We start from the raw sequence: 19,918 nt of genomic DNA, 5'->3' as shown, positions 1-19,918 counted from the left end.
ATATCCAGCTCTTTTCTGTTCTTACTCAAAGTGATACATAAAAAGAGACTTCACTTGACCAGCTTGTATGCAGCACTGGCTGTGCTGTTCCTGGGATTCGCTTGCACAATGAATACCAAAATAATCTCCAGGAAGGATTGCAAAGGGGCTCAGTTTCATTTCCCATTTTGGACAGTAAAGAAGCTGTGCTCAGGCTGGACCAAAAACCTCAGACCCTCTACAGGAGGGACTCCCTGCCCAGGCCCTGAGTGCCCGTCTGACAGCACATGCAAATGGGAGAAAGCATGAGAGAAGTTAAGTAGTTCACAGATTAGATAGAGACTAGAATTTAAGGGGCCTGGCTCCACTCTCCACTCCCCCAGCCTCAGTTTCTCGGGGAATTACGTGGCCCGCTTTGCTTGGGGTTGCAGATTCCCAAATGCCTCAGGGCTGGAGTGGATGTGCTGTTGTTGAAGTCACAGGGGAGGTTCTGGAGAAGCTCAATTACAGCCTCATCTTCTCCTGCCTCGAAAGATTGGAGACAACTCTCTGGAAAGTAGCTGTTTGCAGGAAGACACTTCCTCCTACCCTGTGGTCTAGTGGTTAAAGTAGACTCCTGTGAACCTCTTCCCAGAGTGGCCAGTGACTCACTGCAGCCCTGAGACACTGCCTAACCTTGCTCTCCTCCTGCCTGCAGCTCAGGGCCACACTCAGTGCCAGCAGGGAAGGGATGCAGCACTGCTGCCAGTGATGGGGACAGTGTACAGGGGATAACCCCTGGTTTTGCTACTGCTGCTGCTCATGTTCTTCTGTAAAGAGCCAGGAGATGTGGGCATGCACCTCTGCTATTCCACAGTGTGCAGAGCATGTGAGGTGAAGGATGGTTGGCTGTTGACACCATCTCCCAGGAGTCCTGCTCTGTCACCACCTCTGGGCAAAAGGATGGACAGGGGAACAGCTCACAGGGGGACCATGTAGCAGGTGACAGGCCCAGAGCTCAGGGAAGAAGGGGCTTGCATGGCTCCTGGTACTCACACTGCCTTTGGAGATATAGTTGGAATCCCTCATGATGTCCCTTGCCAGACCAAAGTCACAGATCTTCACCAGCTTCCCCTCACAGATGAGGACGTTCCTGGCAGCCAGGTCCCGGTGCACACACTGCAGGGAGAGAGAGGGCACTGTCACTGCGAGGGGTCCCCAGACAGCCTGAGGAAGCAGCCCAGCTCCAGCACGAGCCCATTCCTGGGGCTGTGGGCACAGGAGTCACCTTACATAATTTCAGGCATCTCCTCCACCTCTAGGGACAATCATGGTTCAACCACTAGCAGAGCTACCACATTTTCACTGCTTGCCTGGACTGCTGCCCCCGTGACAGCAACAGACACACAGATCTGGCAAGGGGAATCTGAACAAGCCAGCAGAGAGGGAATTGCCAGGGACTGACCAAGCAAGGGGACTTGGTGGGCTGGCAAGGAGGGGATGTCTTCATGTCTGTTTGGATAATCCAACCCAGCAGTCTGAAGACATCAGAGTTACACCAGCCTAGCTTGTGCCTCCTGGTATGCCACCATGTTGGAAGTTTCTGTATGAACAGTCCCGAGGTTTGCTCCATGGGGGAGCACTGACTATGCTCTTTTAGGGATCAAACTGTCTGGTTGGAGGCAAAGAGCCAGGAATTTCTCTCCACATGTCATTGATGGCATTGATGCCTTCTCTTAGCCCTGCCCTGTGTGATGCTTCACCTGATCCACCTATTTTACTGCCTGCCCTGGGCTAAGCCAGACCTTAGAGCTTAGTCCTCTATGGTGGCTTAATTTCCACTAAACAAGCACTTCTGATGAGTTCTGGGGTGATCAGAGCATGAGGTGCAATAGGGTTGTCCAGTAAGAGTAGATAGTCTGCTGCAAAGTGCCTTGTACTGTAGCACAGGGAGATTATCACTGTTTGGTCATCCCAGTAAATACGGATGATATAATGCCACAGCTGTGCTGAACACAGCTCGGGAGGAGCAGAGAGTCAGGGAATTTGAGGTCTGAAGCTCGATGTGAGCCAGGGCAAGCTGTCACGTGCAAATGTAGTCATGCTGATCCCCAGGGCTGTGTTTCCAAAGGAAGTGGTCAGCAGCTCTTCAATTGCACGGCCAGTTCTCCCAGGAGGAGTTTGGCATGGACAGAGGGACAGCGAGCAGAGCTGACCACAGCAGGCACCACAGACCAGCCAGCATACATACATTTTTGGAAGCCAGGAACTCCATCCCATTGGCCACCTGGAAGCTGAAGCCCACCAAGTCCATGTAGCTGAGGAGCGGAGACTCGTTTATCAGTGTTACCCGGTCTGTCCTTTCAGGAGCTGGAGAGCAAGAAGAGATGGATGTTGTTGTTACCCAGCACACTGGTGGGTCTCCTGCCAGTGTAAGGACACACTGGGGATTGCTCTGCCTCCAGCAACAAAGGGGCAGAGCCAGGAGCTCTCATTTGTGAGGGTATCTGCCACCACTACTGGACTAATCCCAGAGGTATCCAGCACCCAAAGCACTTCTCCCTCCGGCTGTGGCCAAGCTGTTACCTGAGGGGGAATAGCTGTCCAGCTCATACGGGGTGCCATAGTTAGAGGACTCGATGTCAGCATACTTGACTTCACCCTTCATGTCAGACATGGGCACATAGTCCAGGGAGTCATCCTTGCTCATGTCCATGTAGCCCCCGTCACTCTCGACAGACATGGAGAGGTGACTGTGTGGGGAAGCAAAGAGGCTGTTCAGATCCAGAGAAGAGGAGGAGACACAAGGGATGGGGGCAATGATTTGTGAGTCCTCAACCCCAGCACCCAAATGCCCCACATAGGAGGGAAAGAAGTATAGATGCAAAGATGTTGCAAATGGCACTGGAGAACTCCTACCACCTAACACACAGTGCTGGCTTTAAACAGCCCTGCGGTATTCCCCTGAGGGTCTCCAGATGTCCTTGCCCACAGGCTGAACCTTCTCATGCTCACCTTTCCTCATGGACCATAGCCTTGGCTCAGCACAAGAGTTTGGCACTGGGTAGGGAAGGAAAGTGAACCACGGCCACACAGGTCCACAGGTGCCCTCAGGGCAGGAGGGTGGGCAGGCAAAACCTCCACCTTGTCTGTGCACATTCCCAGGCTGGCCAGGACTGCATGGACAAGGCTGACATGAGTTAGCAGGATATAACCCTCTGTCCACAGCTAAATCTTCTCAGTTTGGATCAGCACCTTTCCCATGGCTGAGCAACAACTGCATCTGGGAAGCAGCACTTTGAGGCCTTCCAGATGCAGGTGCTGGGCAAGGGAAACATGCAGCATGGCCAGAGCTGTGGGGCACATCCCCACAGGTGGGGGGGACTGTGCATAGTGCTCAGGAGGATCTCAGCTGCCTTCAAGCAGGAAAGGCAGGGGGGAGCTGTAACACTGCTCTGTTTTACTATTGTTTTGGCATGTTGGAAGGAAATGCTGCTTTCTAACTTCCCATGGGACTATTTCTCTGCGCTGTTTGTGCCTGCACCCCTTACAGCTGGCAACCAGATGAAGGACCCTTTCCTTGTGGCTCCTCTTGTGCAACTGCCCTCCTTCTAACACTTCTCTCTTGGGCTCAGTAGCAGCACAAACTGCCCTGAAAATGCAGAGTAGAGGTCTTCAATGATTAAGACACGCTGGAAAACCCTGTGTCTCTGTACTCAATGCATAGCTATAGCTATGCCAATAAAGTTAATGGTGCGAGGGAATATTCCCAACTGGCATGGAGCATGTGTGCTAGAAAACTCAGTCTCCAGGACACACAGTTTGCCTCTGCTAATTGCCCTCTGCCAGGAGCTGTTTGGAGGTGGCTGGTTAGCACGTGAGCTGGTCTGACAAGGCAACAGAGCAGCGAGCTGTGTCCCAGTGCCGGCACAGTGTGGATTTCACTGGTGTGGAGGAAATGTAGGTATCCTTCCTGGTAGTGGTAGCCTCCCTCATTTATGGGGTCAAGGTAGGGTAGGCACCAGGGCAGAGGAGGTTGCTGCTTTGCAGGTACCTGTGCACATGGTCCTCCTTGGGGGTGTTCCCATACAGCTCTGCCTCTCGCCGTGCCTTCTCTCCATAGGACTGCAGGAAGGTGTGCTTGTTGCGGTGCAGGTAGTCCACCAGGTCCCCATAGCGGCAGTACTCGGTGATGATATAGATGGGTCCTGGAGGGAGGGAGAAAGCACCAGTGTCAGCCCTGCTTTGGCCACCACAGCAGTGAATTTCATCCCACAGGGACATTATCAGAGTGCAGAATGCCTAGGCAGGGCCAGGGGAAATGCCACCTTTCTGGTATTGAGTATTTTTGGCCTTTGAAGTTTGTGTATGTGGAGGGAGGTGGGGGTTAACTGACACATACCTTCTCAGTTTCAATCAGGTTGGAAGAAAGGCATTTGGAGCCCCACAAGGCTTTCTTAGGGAAGGGTGAATCATTATGAACCAGAAAACAGGAATTATTCTGTCTGAGGGCAGTTCTCCTCAGCACAGCCCAGGATAGCAGGAAAAGGAGACAGGGTGCTCAGAGTTCATCTACCTCCTTTGGTGCAGGCCCCCAGCAAGTTGACAATGTTGAGGTGAGGTCCCAGGTGGCTCATGATCTTCAGCTCAGACATGAGGGCTTGTTTCTCGCTGCTCCGGGCTGTGGCTGTTGGGGAGAGCTGGTGTGAGTGGCAGGGCAAGGAGGGAAGTGTACGGCATGGTTTGGCCTTGTGGCTTTTGGATGGGGGAAAGGGATGGTGGGGGGACAACTCACACTTGAGCATTTTGACTGCCACCTTCATGGTGGACTGCGAATGGCTCAGGCCATGGGCTGTTGCCTCCACCACGCGACCGAAGGCACCAGAGCCGAGAGTACGTCCTGCAAGGAAACAGCACGGAGATGAAGGTGGCAGTGGTTCTCGAGGAGAGGTGAAGAGAGGAGCTTGGAAAAGACAAGGCCCCTCTCTGAAACCACACCAGTTTTGCTGCAGTTTGTCCTGGTGGGCATGGACATGGCCATGAGCTGTGATGGGGCTGTTTTCCATAACTACCAGCTGCAAGAAAGGGTAGCCAGTGTTGCATGCCTAAGTGGGCAGCTGGCCTCCCATCATGGTCCCAGATGGTCCCCCTGTTCAAGGACCACATCATATCTCCAGGGATCTCTGTGTCTATTCTGGGTTGGTCTGTTTTAGAGATCACAAATCAAAACTTATCACCCCCAGACAGTCAGGGCCCCAGGGGTCCATCAGCGGGACCTGCAGAGCCTTTACCTAACACCAGCTTGTCCCTGGGCACCTCCCAGGTGGAGTCATAAGGGAGCTGCATGGGATCCACATAGATGTACTCGTGCCCATCGGAGCTGACTGACTCAATCACCTTCCAGCGGATTTCATAACGAGGTTTCTGGAAAAGGGAGCAAAGGGAAAAGAGACACCTAAGAGGCTGAGGGTCAGAGAAGCCATGGGGGATGTCAGTGGGCTTTTTCAGGGAATATTTGATCCCTGCAGCCATTGCCTCATTTCCCATGTAGTCTGGAGATGTCAGGGGCATACAGGCACTGATGGAAGCCCATGGCCTCTGGCATGGCTGGGACATCATCAAGGCCAACCACCCTAACGTGGAGGTACCACTGTGTCAGCCTGGGAACACTCTCTTCTTTTACCTTCTGCCACAGGACAATCAGGATGATGAGGGAGATGACAGTGAGGACCAGCAAGGCCAGGATGACAGAGATGATGACCACCTTGAATGGCAAGGCTACAATGGAAACAGGGACAGCAGTCAGACTCCTCTATTCCTGCATGTTCTGGGGAAAGGAGGGGACAGCAACACAGAGGTGTCCCCACATCCTTCACCTTCCCTCCCTCTGGTCACTGCCCCCCTTCTGCTACATTCTTTCCCCCAAGGTCTTGACCCTGAGCTCTCCTCTGTGTGGGGACTGTCTCTGGACTCTCTTCCTGGGCAGACTTGCCCGGCATTTCCAGGGCCAGCTCCCCAGGGATGATGGAGCCATAGGTTGTTACCACCTGTTGAAGGGCCTGCTGCAGGAGGGGTTTGGCCATGGGAGGGTGTAAGGAGCTAGAGGGGCTGGTTTGCCTGGGAGAGAGCTGGCAGCCCTGGGACTGGGCTTAGACCATCCTTCCTCATATTTGGGATGTTCAGCATACAGATGTTCAAGTCCCTGGCACCATCTAGTGACTCGTGGGCTAATAACAAGACACCTAGGACCTGCTCAGGTCTGTTGTCTTGCCTGCCTGGAGAGATGACCCTGCCAATGGTGGGAAGAGGATATCTGTGGCCAGTGGACATAAGGGCTCCAGACTTCCCCTGGAACAACCTTTTCTGCTCAACCCAAAGGAGGCTTCATTTTGGTCAGAAACACCCAGGTTTTCTGCCTCTGAGGGCTGCAGTCCTGGCTCCCAGCACCTCCAAGTTGGAGCCACAGAGAGAAAAGCCCACTTCCCTCAGCCCTCACCGTGTGGGACCAGAGTGATGTCCTGGGAGTTGGTGCCCAGGAAGTTCTGCACGGTGCACCTCAGGAGCATGGGCTCGTCCACCCTGTGCAGCTGCAGGGTGCTGTTCACGCGGAAGACCTGCCGCTCCGCGTGGTATGTGGCGTTGGTCTGCAGCCCGATCTCGGCAGACTCGTTCCCCAGCAGCCGGGTGGGCTGACCCTTGGTGCTGCACCTGGTCCAGGGGAAGATAAAAGGCACCTGAGAGGCAGCTGGGACCACGCCCAGGTGTGAGGCCAGCAGGATACATGTAAGTAATAGTCTATTATTCTAATAAATGCAAGAATCCAGCTGTTCCCTTGGGATCCGTCGCTCCACTCACCATTTGATGTCGCTGCAAGCAGACCAGCTGATCTCTGGCTGGGGCATGCCTTCAGCAGAGCATGTCACAGTCTGCTCCCCACTGCTGGCACTGCTGTTCTCCTTGAGATCCACCACTTTGGCTGGTACTGAAACCAAAAGACAGTGGTGGGAATTAATCCTCCTTTCTGACTGCAGGATGAAAGGGCAAAGTGATTCTACTAGGGAATGTGACTCTACTGCATCCCTGCCATAGCCTAGGGATGAGGCAGGACTCATCACATCAATTGTGGTTTATTTTTGAAAGCCAACAGCAAAAAGAGAAAGTTTTGAGGGGGTTGTGGAGGAGATCTGCCCCATCTAGCTTGCTTGGAAAGCATAGGTGAGTGTGAGGAAAGTCCTGGACATCAGAGCTGTGCAATCATCTCTTCATCTACTGCCTTGGGCCAGGGCATGAAGGTCAAGCTGTTGATGTCTATGCTATCTCCCTGTCCCCCTTGCTCTGAGACAAAGTGTGAGATATTTCAAATGAGCATGTTTCTTGCTGGAATGCTCTTACTTTAACCAAAACCACTTTGGAGCTGTAGCCAGAGGAATAAGGGCTTCAGCCTGAGGGTTCTGCAGCAAAGGACGGTGCCACCACCTGAGATTGCTCCCAAACTCCTCAGCCCGGCATCTCCATGCCAGTCCTCACCATTTATCTGCAGATGGAAGGACAGCTCCTGCTCATCATCCTCATTGAAAGCCCGGATGGTGTAAAATCCTCCTTCTTCCTGCTTCACCCGCACCAGCACCAGAGCTGTCTGGTACCTGGGGGAGACACAGTCCCGGAGTGATGGGTGTGGGAAGGTACCTGGGGACTGATAATGCTTGGAGGCAACCAAGCTCCCACCCACCTGAGGTGTGCTTGAAATCCACCCATGGAAAAGCATTCAACCACTGTGTCCAACCAGCAGTTTGGAGGTTACTTTGTGAAATATCCCCTCCCTGCACCCTGGTGAGAAATTATGGGCTCCAACCTGGTTTCTGAGAGGTTCCTGCTGGTGATGGTGAACTCGCTGCTGCTCTCCATGGTCAATGTCTTGTTGTTCTTCAGCCACACAATGCTGGGTTGGGGATAGGCCTCCACCTCCACCTGGATGGTACGGCTCTTGTGGACCTCGGCGTACACCGTGCTGGGCAGGTGGGTGTGGAAACGCACAAAGCCACGCTCTGAGAGGGGGCAAGAGGGATAAGGGGGATCAGATCGAGAAATAAACCCCTCTCCATCCCTTTGGACAAACATGGATCTGGAACAAAACTCTCTGAACACCCAGCAGCTCCAGATCCATCCCTCGAGGCTTCAAGCTTGTGTCTGAGGGGAGTGTGGTTGCAGAGCCACACTGGAGCAGAGGTTCTCACAGGGCAGCAGCATGTGGGTGTTGCCTTGGGAGATAAAAGGGATGGGGCAGGTTCCCTCAAATTACACAAAAGAGGACAGATGCAGATGGGAGGTGACAATATGTCTTCACATTACCTTGGCACTGTGCAGTGCAGAAGAGCTCTTACCCATACCCTCAAGTGCCTTAAAGGGTCACAAAAGCCATGATGGGAGATTTGGGATGTTTTGAAGCCAAGAAGTGGGCAGGGGTGACATGGGGTGAGGATTTGCTCTTTGCCATGGTTACTTAGAGCAGAGGTGGGGAGGGAAGAGTGTGCAGAGAGGAGAGGGGGTCACTGGGACTCCCTGCCTGGACGCCCACATGGTTTGCTGGCTTTGGGCGTGTGGGCAGCAACGCACCGATCACTTGGACTGTGATGTCTTTCCGGTCTGTTTTCTCATGGTAGCCCTCGGAGACATTGCAGACATAGGTCCCACTGTCCTCCAGCTCTGCATTCTGGATGATGAGGATGGAGCGGATCTCGTGGGTGGATCCGGGCAGGAAGTCGGTCACCGGCTCCACAGCCTTCCCTGCCTGCACAATGGGACAGGAGACATGGTCTGAGGACTGAAGAGCATGTTCTGCCACTGGAGCTATAAAGCTGGGCTGACAGGGAGGGATCAGAAAAGGGTAGAGTACCCCAGTCTGGCTGCCACAGGGACGGGGAACATGCACAGATGAGAGGCCATTGAGACAGCCTCAATCCAAGGATATCCCCATCAAACCTCCCTACGCAGCTGTAGCATCATCCCACATGGGGATTCTGCCATGAGATATTGATGAGTGATTGCCATGGGACATCTGGGCAAAGGCTGGCGCTGCTGCCTGGATCCTGTGGGTCTGGAGCACTCACTTGCTTGCGGGGATAATCCCAGTTGAAGTTGACCAGCTCGTTGCCACTCACGGTGCACAGCACGGTGACGTTTTCTCCCTGACGCACTATGGTCTGCACTGCGCTGATGGAGACGTTCACAGACGACACTGTGGGAAAGGTGGAAGAAAGACAGGACTAAATCCAGCCTCCAAACTGATCAGGGCCATCACTGAGGAAGCAGAGGGAGAGTTTTGGTGTCCCCTGCCATTGGGCTGAAGGAACAGCCACAGCAGGCACACAGCTGTGCTAAGACAATGGCAGCCCACCCTGGATCCTGTAGACGTAGAAGGTGTCTGAATCCACCTCCTGGTCATCCACAAATGTCCGGCAGAAATAGGTCTTATCCTCAAAGAAGCCTTTAAATCCTTGTTGTGGATCATAAGCAGCTGGGATGGGGTTCTCCACCTTCTTCTCATAGAGGGTCACCTGCATCTGTGGGTTGGTCACACGGCATGGGATGACAGCCTCTGTGTAGCCCGTGATGAAGATGAAAACCTCTTCAGAGGTGACTGCAGGGAGGAAGACTAGGGAGGGATCTGTGGGAGAGAGGGAATACTGGTTACAGAAACCTGCTTGAAGTTTAACCAGGACTGCTCTCTGCTCCTCCTGGAATGTTCCAAAACAGGGCCTTGTCTCCACACTAGTGGGATGCTTCTTCACATACACCCCATGGCAAAGTACACCTGTATGCTGTGGGCTTGTCAAACCTCTCCTGAAAGGGTGAGAGAGACCCAGAACCACCTTTGTCCCCCACCACTTGTCCCAGCACACCACACATGGGTCTCTCCAAGAGCTGGCATACCAGAGACATGCCACAGCTAGAAAGACCTGCCATAAGGGCTCTCCTGCAATTGGAGGAGGGATTTTGGAGGCCAGGTGCTTGGACACAGAATAAGACAATAATTCAAAACTCTCTTTCTCCTGGTTGCTAAACCCTGTGGAAATGCAGAGACACGGGTGTGCTGTTCCCTACCTGGAACGTAGATGTACAGGGATTTCCTCTCTGCTGGCTCTGGAGCCTGCTCAGGGCTGTAGGTGCACGTGTACTCCCCGGTGTGATGGCCTGTCACATTCCTGAGGGTGAGGTTGCTGACAAAGACACCATCCCTGTGCTCCAGTGAGGCAAAGAGGGGCTGACCCTCCCGTTCCCAGACCAGCTCTCCGTCCCCGTAGCACAAGAGGGAGAAGGTGCTGTGGAGGCCGAGTTCAAGCTGAGTGTCTGTGGGTTCGATGTGCAGCCTGCTGCCCCCAGACGTCACCTCCAGCAGACCTGAGAGAGGAGGGAGATGAGATGATTCCTCCGAAATCCAAGCAGAAGGAAGCTGGAGCACCACCTCATGCCAATGTAATTGCTTTGTTGTGTCGGCCTTTACACTGAAAAATAACCTTCCTGGATTTGTCCTCCTTGGCATTGTCATCATTGACAAACCAAGCCCTCCTCAGAAACGTCCAGCCAGCCTAGACCTTGGAGGTTCACCCTTCATTCCTTGTACCTCCTGCAACACTTATTGGAGAACAAATAAGACGTGACAAGGTTTAGCAGTGTTCAAAGTAGCCCATATTGTCTGTGGCAATGCTGGGTGGAGGACCTCCCATTTTATGCTTTAACTAGTCTGCCTTCATCCAACCTTTCTGCAAGGTAACTGCACCCTCAGTGCCACCAAGTGCTGCTGTCCAGTGTCATCAGGATGGCTCAGGAGGGACTTGGGGCAGCGTTAAGCTGGGGCCTTGAACAGAGTCAGGGAGGCAGCCATGCTCTGATGCTGGGTGTCGGACCAGCCCAAGGAGCATCCTTGATGAGGACAAAACTGGAAATGGGTGGGACATGGGCCTCCCACACATATTTCTCACGTTTTTGGCTTTTATACATCTTATGATCTGGTCTACATGGCCCAGGGAGATGACAATCTATATGATCATATTGCTGACCCCAAAATGAGCCTGTCTCTGTAAAAGCAGAGTATGCACCTCTCAGATGCACCCTCAAAGGTTTGGGAAGGCCATGCATTTAGTAGGCAAGGATGAGAGGAGGAGAGGAGGCAATTCCCTGCACTGATAGCTGCCTCTCCACAGGGACAGTGTCAGACAGGACACAGAGCAGGCTGAAACAATGTCAGTTTACAAGAGAGTGAAAAAGGAATGAAAGCAAAACCTTGCAGGAAATCCTTTGGAAGCAATAGAGCAGGCAAGGTCTTCCTGAATGGCTCCCTGTGTCTCTCCCAGCTTCCTTGCTTCACCCTTTGTCTAGATGTCCCAGTGGGGCTGGGACATGTGCTCCTCCCTGGTGTCCCCATGGGTGGGCAGAACAGCTGCCAGGGGACAGCCCCAGGGATCCCCTGATCCTGCACACCCTCCCCAGCCACAGCACTCACCAGTGAGGATGAGGAGCCAGAGACCTGTGTTTGGAGCAGGGCACAGCATGGTGGGGTCCAGGCTTGGTGGCTGAATCCTGTCAAGAACAAAGTGGGATGAGCACAGCACTCAGCAGAGGAGGGGTCCCTCAGCCATCCCTGAGCCCACACCCAAGCCCTGGGCTCCCTCCTCCACCTCAGAAACCTCCCATCTCTTTCCAGTTTTCAGCCTTTCCCTCCTGTCAGGGTGGTTGGTTGGTTGGTTCCCCCTCACACTGGATCTCCACAAGGAGCAGTTTCTAAGGCATCTCCCTCTGGTAAACAGGGATTTTGCTGGAGGCTCCAGCAGTTGTGTAAATTTTTGCTCATCTCTGCTGGAAATGCCGCTCTCCCCCCTTCCTCCCTCCCTCTGCTCTATCACTTGCCTTTTTTTCCCTTAGTTTTTCTTCCTTCAGTCCCACTGAGATAAAACTTGCTAGAAAACAGATCCCACTCCAACCCTCCCACATTGTTTGCTCCTTCCAATGAAATAAAGGAAGCCTTGTTAAAACATGACAAGCCTGAAGAAACCCCACAAAAAATTAGTTTCTTGTATTTAACTTTTAAATTTATACATTTAAGAGAATATTTAAGAGGGTTTTTTTGTTAAAAATCCTTTTCATCACAATTTCTCAAGGAATCTTTTCCACAGAGATTTTTCAGCCCTTCCTGGTGCAAACCAAGAGCCCAGAAGAGACGAGGCCAGATTTCCCTAAAAGCAGGAGTCTGTCCCCTGTGTACTGGGGTGTCGGGTAACCCTCCTTTTCATGCCTGCAGGGGTGGCGATGAGTATTTCTGAAAAGCAAAATGAACACACTAACAAGGGGAAGAGTGAGGGGAAAGGCTTTCTCTGTGCCTGGGCAAAGCTGGGGGAAAATGAGTTCAGTGGTCCTGAACTTGGGGACGCTCCTGCACGGAGCTGAACTTCACGGCTCAGCCACGCCGCAACTCAGGGCTGAGCTCCTGCCCTGCCCCTGGGAGGACACACCCCGAGAGAAGCCCCCTGCGGTGCCAGCAGTGCTCTGGGGAGCCGCTCACCAGGCTCGAGGATGGTTTAGTGGCAACCTGAACTCGCTGACCTGGCCCCAGGCACCGTCTCTTACTGAGCTCTCTGCAGCCTCTTGGCCCTGGAGTGGCCTCCCGGTCTGCTTGATGTTAAGGAGGAAATGGTTTTTAAATGACGTGCGTTTGTCAGATGTTTTTATTATTCTCTTACTTTGGCTCAACAAAAGTCTGATCTACCAGCAAATCCTTCCAGGTCTCCAGCTTATTCAGCAACTTCCCTCTCTCCCCCCCGCCCCGCCAGAAAACCCCTCCATGACTCTCTCTCTCTGCATTTGCCAGAGGGGATAAGAGCACTTAGGGGAAGAGCTGGGGGTGGGTAGGATGAAAGGACCGAGGTGAAATTTAGGCTGTAAATGAATGTGACCTCCCTGCACCCACCCTCAGAGAGCACCAAGCTGCAGTAGAGAGGAGAAGAATAGACAACCTAATCTCTGCCCCCAAGGCACTGAAGAACAATTACCTTCGTTTTCCAATTCTCCTTTACAGAGGTGTGTGATTCATCCATTATTCAACGTTCAAGGTTGTAAGGACAACTGTGATCCTCTCCTTTCACCCCTCCCTGCCTGCATGCACAAGCCAGGTGGTGTATTCACCTCCCCAACCCCCAAATACCTTCCTGTAAGCAGCTAAGATCTTCCCAAGCCCATGCCCAGCGTTTAGCTGCCTGTCCAGCTTCATGGCTGCCACTTACTCCTGTTGCAGGCGAGATCTTGTCTTCCTCTTCCCACAAAGACAGGTCCCTCACTCCACCAGTGATCTCTGCAGGATCACTGATGGGGTAAACCCCTGCCCTGCCGGCGCTGGGGAGCCGGGCACGAGTGTGTGCTGGTCCTGGGCTGGCAGGGGTGTTGCTTCAGCGAGCAGTGAGAGCCCCACAGCCTCCGCCTGCCGCCTCTGGCCGCCTCCGCTGTGTTCATAGCTGGTTTTAATAAAGCTGCAGCTTTTGCAGAAAGGCATTTCTCTTGGAGATGCTTCCCAAGCAGAGTGGGAGGGTGGCAACGTCTCGCAGAGAGTGGTGACCTCTCCCTTGTTTTTCTGCTCCGGCCAGGGCTAGAGGCAGACTCGGAGACTCTGAGCTCTGCCAGCCCTGCAGGACGCACGGGGAGACTGCCTTGCAGAAGGGAGAAGCCTTTCTCGCCCTGTCACGGGGACACATGTGCTTGCACTTGTGAGTGCACGCAGGCATTTCACAAGGGATGCAAATGCACCCAAGCTCACTGCCAACCTGGAGAGCACTTGTTTCTCTCCTCAATCCCAGCTTTTGTTCTCAGCAGGAACTGTAAGTGCCACTATGAGTGCCAGACAAGGAGGGGCAACCCCACTTAGTGATCCAAAAGCAGACATTATCCCACCCAGGGACCCAAACACAAGTACCTACACAATGCTCAGCTGCCTTGAATGGTCTCCTCCCACCCCAATAGGTTAGCAGGGTGCCACGGACCCCTCAGACTCCTATATGCTTCCCACAGGCCAGGACCTGAGTATTTTCAAGCCCTGGGATCATTTGCCTCCACCCATCCTGGCACAGTCCTGGAGGCCAGGGAGCTCCCACAGCAATGCCGTATCCAGCACCCTTCACTCCGCCCTGCAGCTCTGCAGCAGCCTCCCCCCTTGCTGCCACCGAGGTGATGTCCCACCTCTCCATCCCCACCTTATACCCCTCACCATCCTCCCGTCCCTTGCCAGCACAGGTACAGACCTTCTCTCCACCCTTCTCTGTCTCTGTGATTTGAGGTTAAGCCGGTCCTGGTCAAGCAGGGGAGGGAGCTTTTCTCTTGAGCTGCACTGTTTATTATTCTAAAGGAGGAATTTGGCTGGGAGAGGAGACAGGAGGTCGGCTGGCTCGCAGGGCAGCCGGGCTGGCTGGGTGACACAGATCCACGCCACGTCCAGCCCCACATGCCTGTGGGGTGGCTGTGCTCCCCTGGGGGCTCAGGTCCCAGGGGCCGGACTGGGGCTCGGCCGGGGGCTGTGGGGAGCGCCAGCTCCCCCACAACCAACACAGCGTGTCCCTGCTTGCACCCACACTGCTGCCCAGTGAGGCCAGAGCTGGGCACCGCCGGGAGGGTTTGGAGACACAGATACAGGCAATTGTCCCTGCTCGGTGACACAGACACTGTCCTTATCTCCCCTCTGTAATCACACCAGCCTGGCCGCACGTGTGGTCACAGGAATGCACCCAGCGGCCGCTCCTCCCCCGGACATCCAGAGCGGAGAGTGGAGTTTGCAGCCAGGAGGAAGAGATCAGAGACAACCCCGGGGCCGCCGGCTTTCCCAGCCCACCGCTGCGCTGGCGAAGGAAAGTGTCCCATGGCTGGCTGGGGCCAGACACTGTTGGAAGCGTGTGTGTTCGAGCATCTCTAGCCTCGTACTCCAGCAGTGGGTTTCATGGGGCAGTGGAATAAATGGGGTCACCCTGACATCCCTGAGCAGCAGCAGCAGAAAGCACCCTGGGCTCTGATGGCCTGGGATCCCACAGACAGGACACAGGCAAGAGGGCCAGAGCAGAGGTCAAACAGCACGGCCAGGGCCACGGCTGCGCCAGGACCGGGATTCAAGTCTCATGATTCCCCATCTCATGACTTCACAGCTTCTCCAGAGCAGCCCGCTCCCATTTCTCCTGCATCCCAAATCTGATGACAGCTGAGCTTTCTCCTCCGCCTCCTCTCCCACTCCCTCGCTCGTGTGGATGGGGGCTGATGCCTCTGTGGCTGATGAACTTGGACAGGAATTTCTGCAGCAGGAGCAGGGCTACGCCCAGGGCTTTTGATACAAGGAAGAGCAGTATCCAGCCTCTGCTGGGGATGGTACCACCTTTGTCTGAGGAGGACCTCTCCCTCAGTCACCTCTGCTACTCCTTGCACCTCACAGTGCCTTGCATCACCAAACCTTATTGATTTATTAATATTCCCCCATGCCAAACCTCTCTCTTTAAGGATTCTAGTAAGCCAAAGATGCCTTTGCTAATGGCCAAAATATGTTATGTGGGCTCAGTCTTGACTATTCTTGGGTAACAAGGCAAGAATTTCCTCTGACTTTGCTTTGCATGCCGTGCCACACCTCCGAGCCCTCTTCCCTCTGTGCTTGCTCCCAGCATGTGTACAGCACAGGGCTCCTGGCAGATCCTTTCAGCAAACGTGGCAGCCATTGCATGGCATTGCCTGTCCCCAATCATGGATCGTGTGGGACAGGGTCATTTCCAGCCCTGCAAATGCCTTAAACCATGGGAGATCTACACAGAGGAACATCCACACCAAGGATGCCCTCCCAGTCCTCTGCCATCCTCCCCAGCATGCCTAGACCAGGTTTCTTGCCTCTCCACAACCAATGTCCTGTGCAGAACCACTGGGAAGGTCCCACAAGCACCTCTAGAGCTGTGGGAGCTGGGAACCAGCCTGCAGAGCTGGTGGACAAGGAAGAGATAGCTCAGCATGCTGGGGAACAGGAAAGCAGCCACAGCTGCTGTGACAACCACCTTGCAAGGAGCTCTGGTCCCTACAGACCATCGATCACCAGTAAGGGGGTGTGCTGTCAGCTGGAAATCAGGGTGCACAGCCCCCTGTCAGAAAATCCTATTTGCATTTCCAGGGGCAATTCCCGCACATATTGTCCCACACTGCTCTTCTTCCTATCTATGCTCTCCTTGCTCTCCTCCCCACTCCTGTGACACTGGGCAGAGTTGCTGGAGCCGGCCCTGCCCATGAGGGCATCTCATCTGGCAGCAGCATGACCACGAAGCAGTGGAGAGGCAAAGTCAGGCCTCTCACACAGCCGCCAATCCTTTCTCTTCCTCTGGATTTCTATTTGTAGCCCCTTTTCTTGCAGGGCTTCCAGGCACTCCCACAATGCTCAATGGTCCCACCATCCTGCCAAACAGGCAAGGGACATCTGGTGCAAATTAGCGGGAAGTCAAATACACTTTATTTCTTCTTTGTCTAAGCGCATCTGAGTCATTAAGTGAGATCATGGGTGCCCGTATGTAATGAAAAATTCCCCCTATGGATCCCATGATCAATGCCCCTCGCAGCCAGGGAGCAAAGGCTTCTCCTGGCAGGGGGAAGGGGACATCACCCCCTGCTTTTGAAGGCAAAAACCTCCCCAAGCAAAGGCTGGTGACCCCTGAAACTCAAGCCTTGCTTGTCCAGCAGTGAAACTCCTTGGCTTGTCCTGTTTTCCTCTGCCACCCTCCCTCCAGCCTCTATGACTGCTTCTTTCCCACCCTTTAATCTAAATAAAACCGAGTGGTTGTTTTTTTTTTCCCCTTGGCTGGAGTTGTCTGGAGTTGCAACATCTCTCCTCTGGGGTCCCTCGGCTCCCATGACACCGTGTTTACTCACAGGCCAGATTATCATCACAGAGCCCTTTTTCTTTTTCCCAGCAAATGCCTAGAATTAGGCAGGGCACACACATGGGGAGCCTGTCATCTCAAGGCCCATAAAGGGCTGCTGATAAAACGCAGAGGTAGGAAATCTGAAACCAGGCTGAGGAGCAGCTGGGCTGGGGAGTCCCTGTGTCCCACATACCATCCCTGCCCTGGGGGCAAAATCCTCCTCACCTGGTCACGTGCCAGTGCCAAGGGAGACCTGAGGCTTTACCCAAACACTGGGGGAACCAAGGGATGCCGAGAGCCCTGGGTACCTGTTTGCAGCGTGCTGGATCTGTGGGTCTGTTTCAGTCAGGGAAAGCTGAGGTTCTGCAGGCACTCACAGGCAGGGTCACTAATGCCAGAACACTCCGAGTGGTTTTGTGAGACTCTGATGTAACTGAAGCCACAGCCCTGGTATGAACCAAGCTCTCTAGAAGACGGGTAAAGCAGGGGCAGAAGCCACCTCTGGGGCAATACAAGCCCAGGGACACTGTGACCACAGCTGGGGATGGCTCTTCTGCCTGCCTCTGCAGCAGGGAGTGGGGCTAGCACAACCAAAGGCCCTGCCCAGGACTCCAGGTACTGGTCCCCAGCCTTGGTACCACCTGGAGGAGGTGGTTGTGTGGTTGTGAGGGTCCTGCAGCTGATGGCAGGGCCTGAGCTGGCACAGCAGCTTCCTCCAGGCCAGCCTGCCACGGGATATCACAGGCTTTGACAGCATCTGACAGAAAGCTGAAAATGAGGTCCATGACCCTAAAGCACAGGGGGAGGCTGCTGGGGAGGATGACAAGTCCATCCTGAGCCTCAGCAGGGTGACTCAGCAGCCCGGGGGTCAACCATGTGAGGAATGGGGTGGGGTGGCGAGCCCCACGCAGCCCTGTTTGACCATGGCCATCCTCCCTCTCCAAATGAGGGGGGACCAAAATGTCCACACACACAATTCAGCAAATCTCCAGCCGTGGGCTCTCCGCAACACGTCGTCGCTGTGAGGAGCCGGCACAGGGGGACGTGGGACCAGGGCAAGCCCTGCACTCTCAACCCAATCCCCTCTGCTTTCCCCCTCTGCTTTAAGCCCATGGGAGACAGAGGAAACGAGTGACCCATTTAGTGCAAGTTCAGAATAAAAAGAAACATCTGTTTGGAGAGGTGCCAGTGTTATAAATAATCCCCCAGCCCCAGTGATGGTATTCGTGGCCCTTTCGGCTGCGCATGCTCCCCCGCTTCCGCTGCCGGAGGAAAGGCCAGACCCCGGGGGTTGCTCCCTGGAGCCTGCAAGCTTGGCCCGGACTGTGGGAAAACCCTGGGTGAGGACCAGGGCTCACCTGGGACTGGGGAAGGAGGGATGGGGGTGTTGGGAGGAACGGCTGCCACGTGCCAGGCAATGCCTGCCTGTCCCTTGCTGCGCACTCCGCTTCTCGCCCTGGTCAAATCCTGCCCGCCTTGCTCTCCCTAGGGCAGGCAGTGGGTGCCAGGGCCATAGTGGTGCTGGGACTGGCTCATGATGGTACTGGGAGTGGTCTTTGGTGGTGCTGGGACTGGCTCATGATGGTACTGGGAGTGGTCTGTGGTGGTGCTGGGGGCTGGCCAGCATTTTGGATCACAGCCCTAAGTCTGTCATTGCGCACGGCTGGGGGTGCTCATGCCGGGTGTGGGGAGCAGGGCTCTGTGCAGCCTCAGGGCTCACCCCTTGCAGTGTGATGACCCACTGGGGGAGGCACAAATGTGCCCCTTGGGAGCATTTAAGCCCTTCCCAATGCTCTTCTCCAGCAGGATGTTCAACAGAGCCCAGACAGGGCTGTCTATGACTATCCCCTAACTTTGCCATTGCCCCGACAGCAAAGACATTTTTGGGAGAACACACCATGCTGCTTCATGAGCATGTGAGCAATGTGAATTATGAATGTGGCTGCAGGGCACCCAAACTGCAGGCCAGAACCCACACAGCTCCTGCATCGCTTCACTGCTGGCCCCTCCAAACCTGGGAGCTGGCTGGCAGCAGTGACTCAAAGAGTTCTCTGATTCCTCCACCCCCAGACTGGCATATTCAGGGGTCCCAGCTCCTGGGCATGTGGGATTGGATGGGACTTGCCTATCTGAGCAGAGCCCATCTGCTCACCTGCTGCTTTTCCCCATCCAAGTGGAGAATGGGAGAAGCAGGGAATATGGGACCAAGGTCAGGTACCATCTTGGCTGCTCATCCCATGTCCTGGCACCCACAGGGCCTTCCTCACTCTTGTTCCATGGCTGCCAGAAAGCTGTGTTTGCCTTCCTGTAGTGATTCAAGGGAAGCACTCTCCTAAGTTACGAACAGGGAGAAAAACAGTCTTTAGCAGTTGGCATCTCCATCATTTGCTCATGGCTGCTGGTCAAGGGTGGCTGCTATGGTGGGGTCAGGGCTGGAGCCAAAGGTCCCAGATGGCTCTAATTAACGACTAATCAGCTGGGATGGGAGGCAGGATGAGAAAAGGAGCCATCCCGAGTCTTAGTAGGATGTAAGGGCTTTGCCGAGCCCCAGGAGCAGGGAGGGTGTTGTGGTCTTACGAGCCCCACATACCAGCAAAGAACAAGCAACCTGATCCTCTTGTGAACACTTCCCTGAGACTTGGATCTGTGCAGGAGGGGGAGGAGGAGATAATCTCTGTGGATGCATTGGCTCTTCTCAGCTTCCTGTGAGGGACCCGAGCTTAATTGCTTGGTTATGGGGTTTTAGGCTCTCGTGGCTGGGATTAGGCATTCGCCAGCTCTGTGGTCAGGGCACTTTTTGCCTGTCTGCTGGATCCAGAGAGGAGCCTGGCACTGTGGTCTGGGTGGGAGAGGATGGGGGCTGCTAGATCTGGGCATAAAGGGCAAAGGCCGCTTTCAGAGAGGGGGCTGTTTATTTGGCCCTGTTACTTCTGGGTTTCTAAGAGGGAACAAAATGCAACTTCTGGTGCAGCTCTTGGTGCTATGGGCTGATCCTGCCCCCTCCTCCATAGGCTTACATGTGGGGCAGGAAGACCTGGATGGTGGCA

The 19,918-nt window shown here is 54.4% G+C and overlaps 1 protein-coding gene across 1 annotated transcript in view; it reads right to left on the bottom strand.

Moving 5' to 3' along the window:
• PDGFRB (platelet derived growth factor receptor beta) overlaps positions 1–19,918 on the bottom strand; it is a 32,486-nt gene that overhangs the window by 7,588 nt on the left and 4,980 nt on the right. Inside the window, exons 3-19 of the mRNA XM_017828006.1 lie at positions 11,459–11,535; positions 10,060–10,356; positions 9,353–9,622; positions 9,066–9,193; positions 8,572–8,746; positions 7,811–8,003; positions 7,486–7,601; positions 6,814–6,940; positions 6,455–6,666; positions 5,642–5,736; positions 5,250–5,382; positions 4,754–4,858; positions 4,535–4,645; positions 4,013–4,166; positions 2,545–2,711; positions 2,210–2,328; positions 1,015–1,137 (exon numbers count right to left, since the gene is read on the bottom strand). Coding sequence (XP_017683495.1) covers positions 1,015–1,137; positions 2,210–2,328; positions 2,545–2,711; positions 4,013–4,166; positions 4,535–4,645; positions 4,754–4,858; positions 5,250–5,382; positions 5,642–5,736; positions 6,455–6,666; positions 6,814–6,940; positions 7,486–7,601; positions 7,811–8,003; positions 8,572–8,746; positions 9,066–9,193; positions 9,353–9,622; positions 10,060–10,356; positions 11,459–11,507 — 2,574 coding nt within the window. The 5' untranslated portion in view covers positions 11,508–11,535. The remainder of the gene's footprint in view (positions 1–1,014; positions 1,138–2,209; positions 2,329–2,544; positions 2,712–4,012; positions 4,167–4,534; positions 4,646–4,753; positions 4,859–5,249; positions 5,383–5,641; positions 5,737–6,454; positions 6,667–6,813; positions 6,941–7,485; positions 7,602–7,810; positions 8,004–8,571; positions 8,747–9,065; positions 9,194–9,352; positions 9,623–10,059; positions 10,357–11,458; positions 11,536–19,918) is intronic.

Source organism: Lepidothrix coronata, unplaced genomic scaffold, assembly GCF_001604755.1.
Source record: "Lepidothrix coronata isolate B3197 unplaced genomic scaffold, Lepidothrix_coronata-1.0 Scaffold144, whole genome shotgun sequence".
Lineage (NCBI taxonomy): Eukaryota > Metazoa > Chordata > Aves > Passeriformes > Pipridae > Lepidothrix > Lepidothrix coronata.
This window is presented reverse-complemented; position numbering and strand designations above follow the sequence as displayed.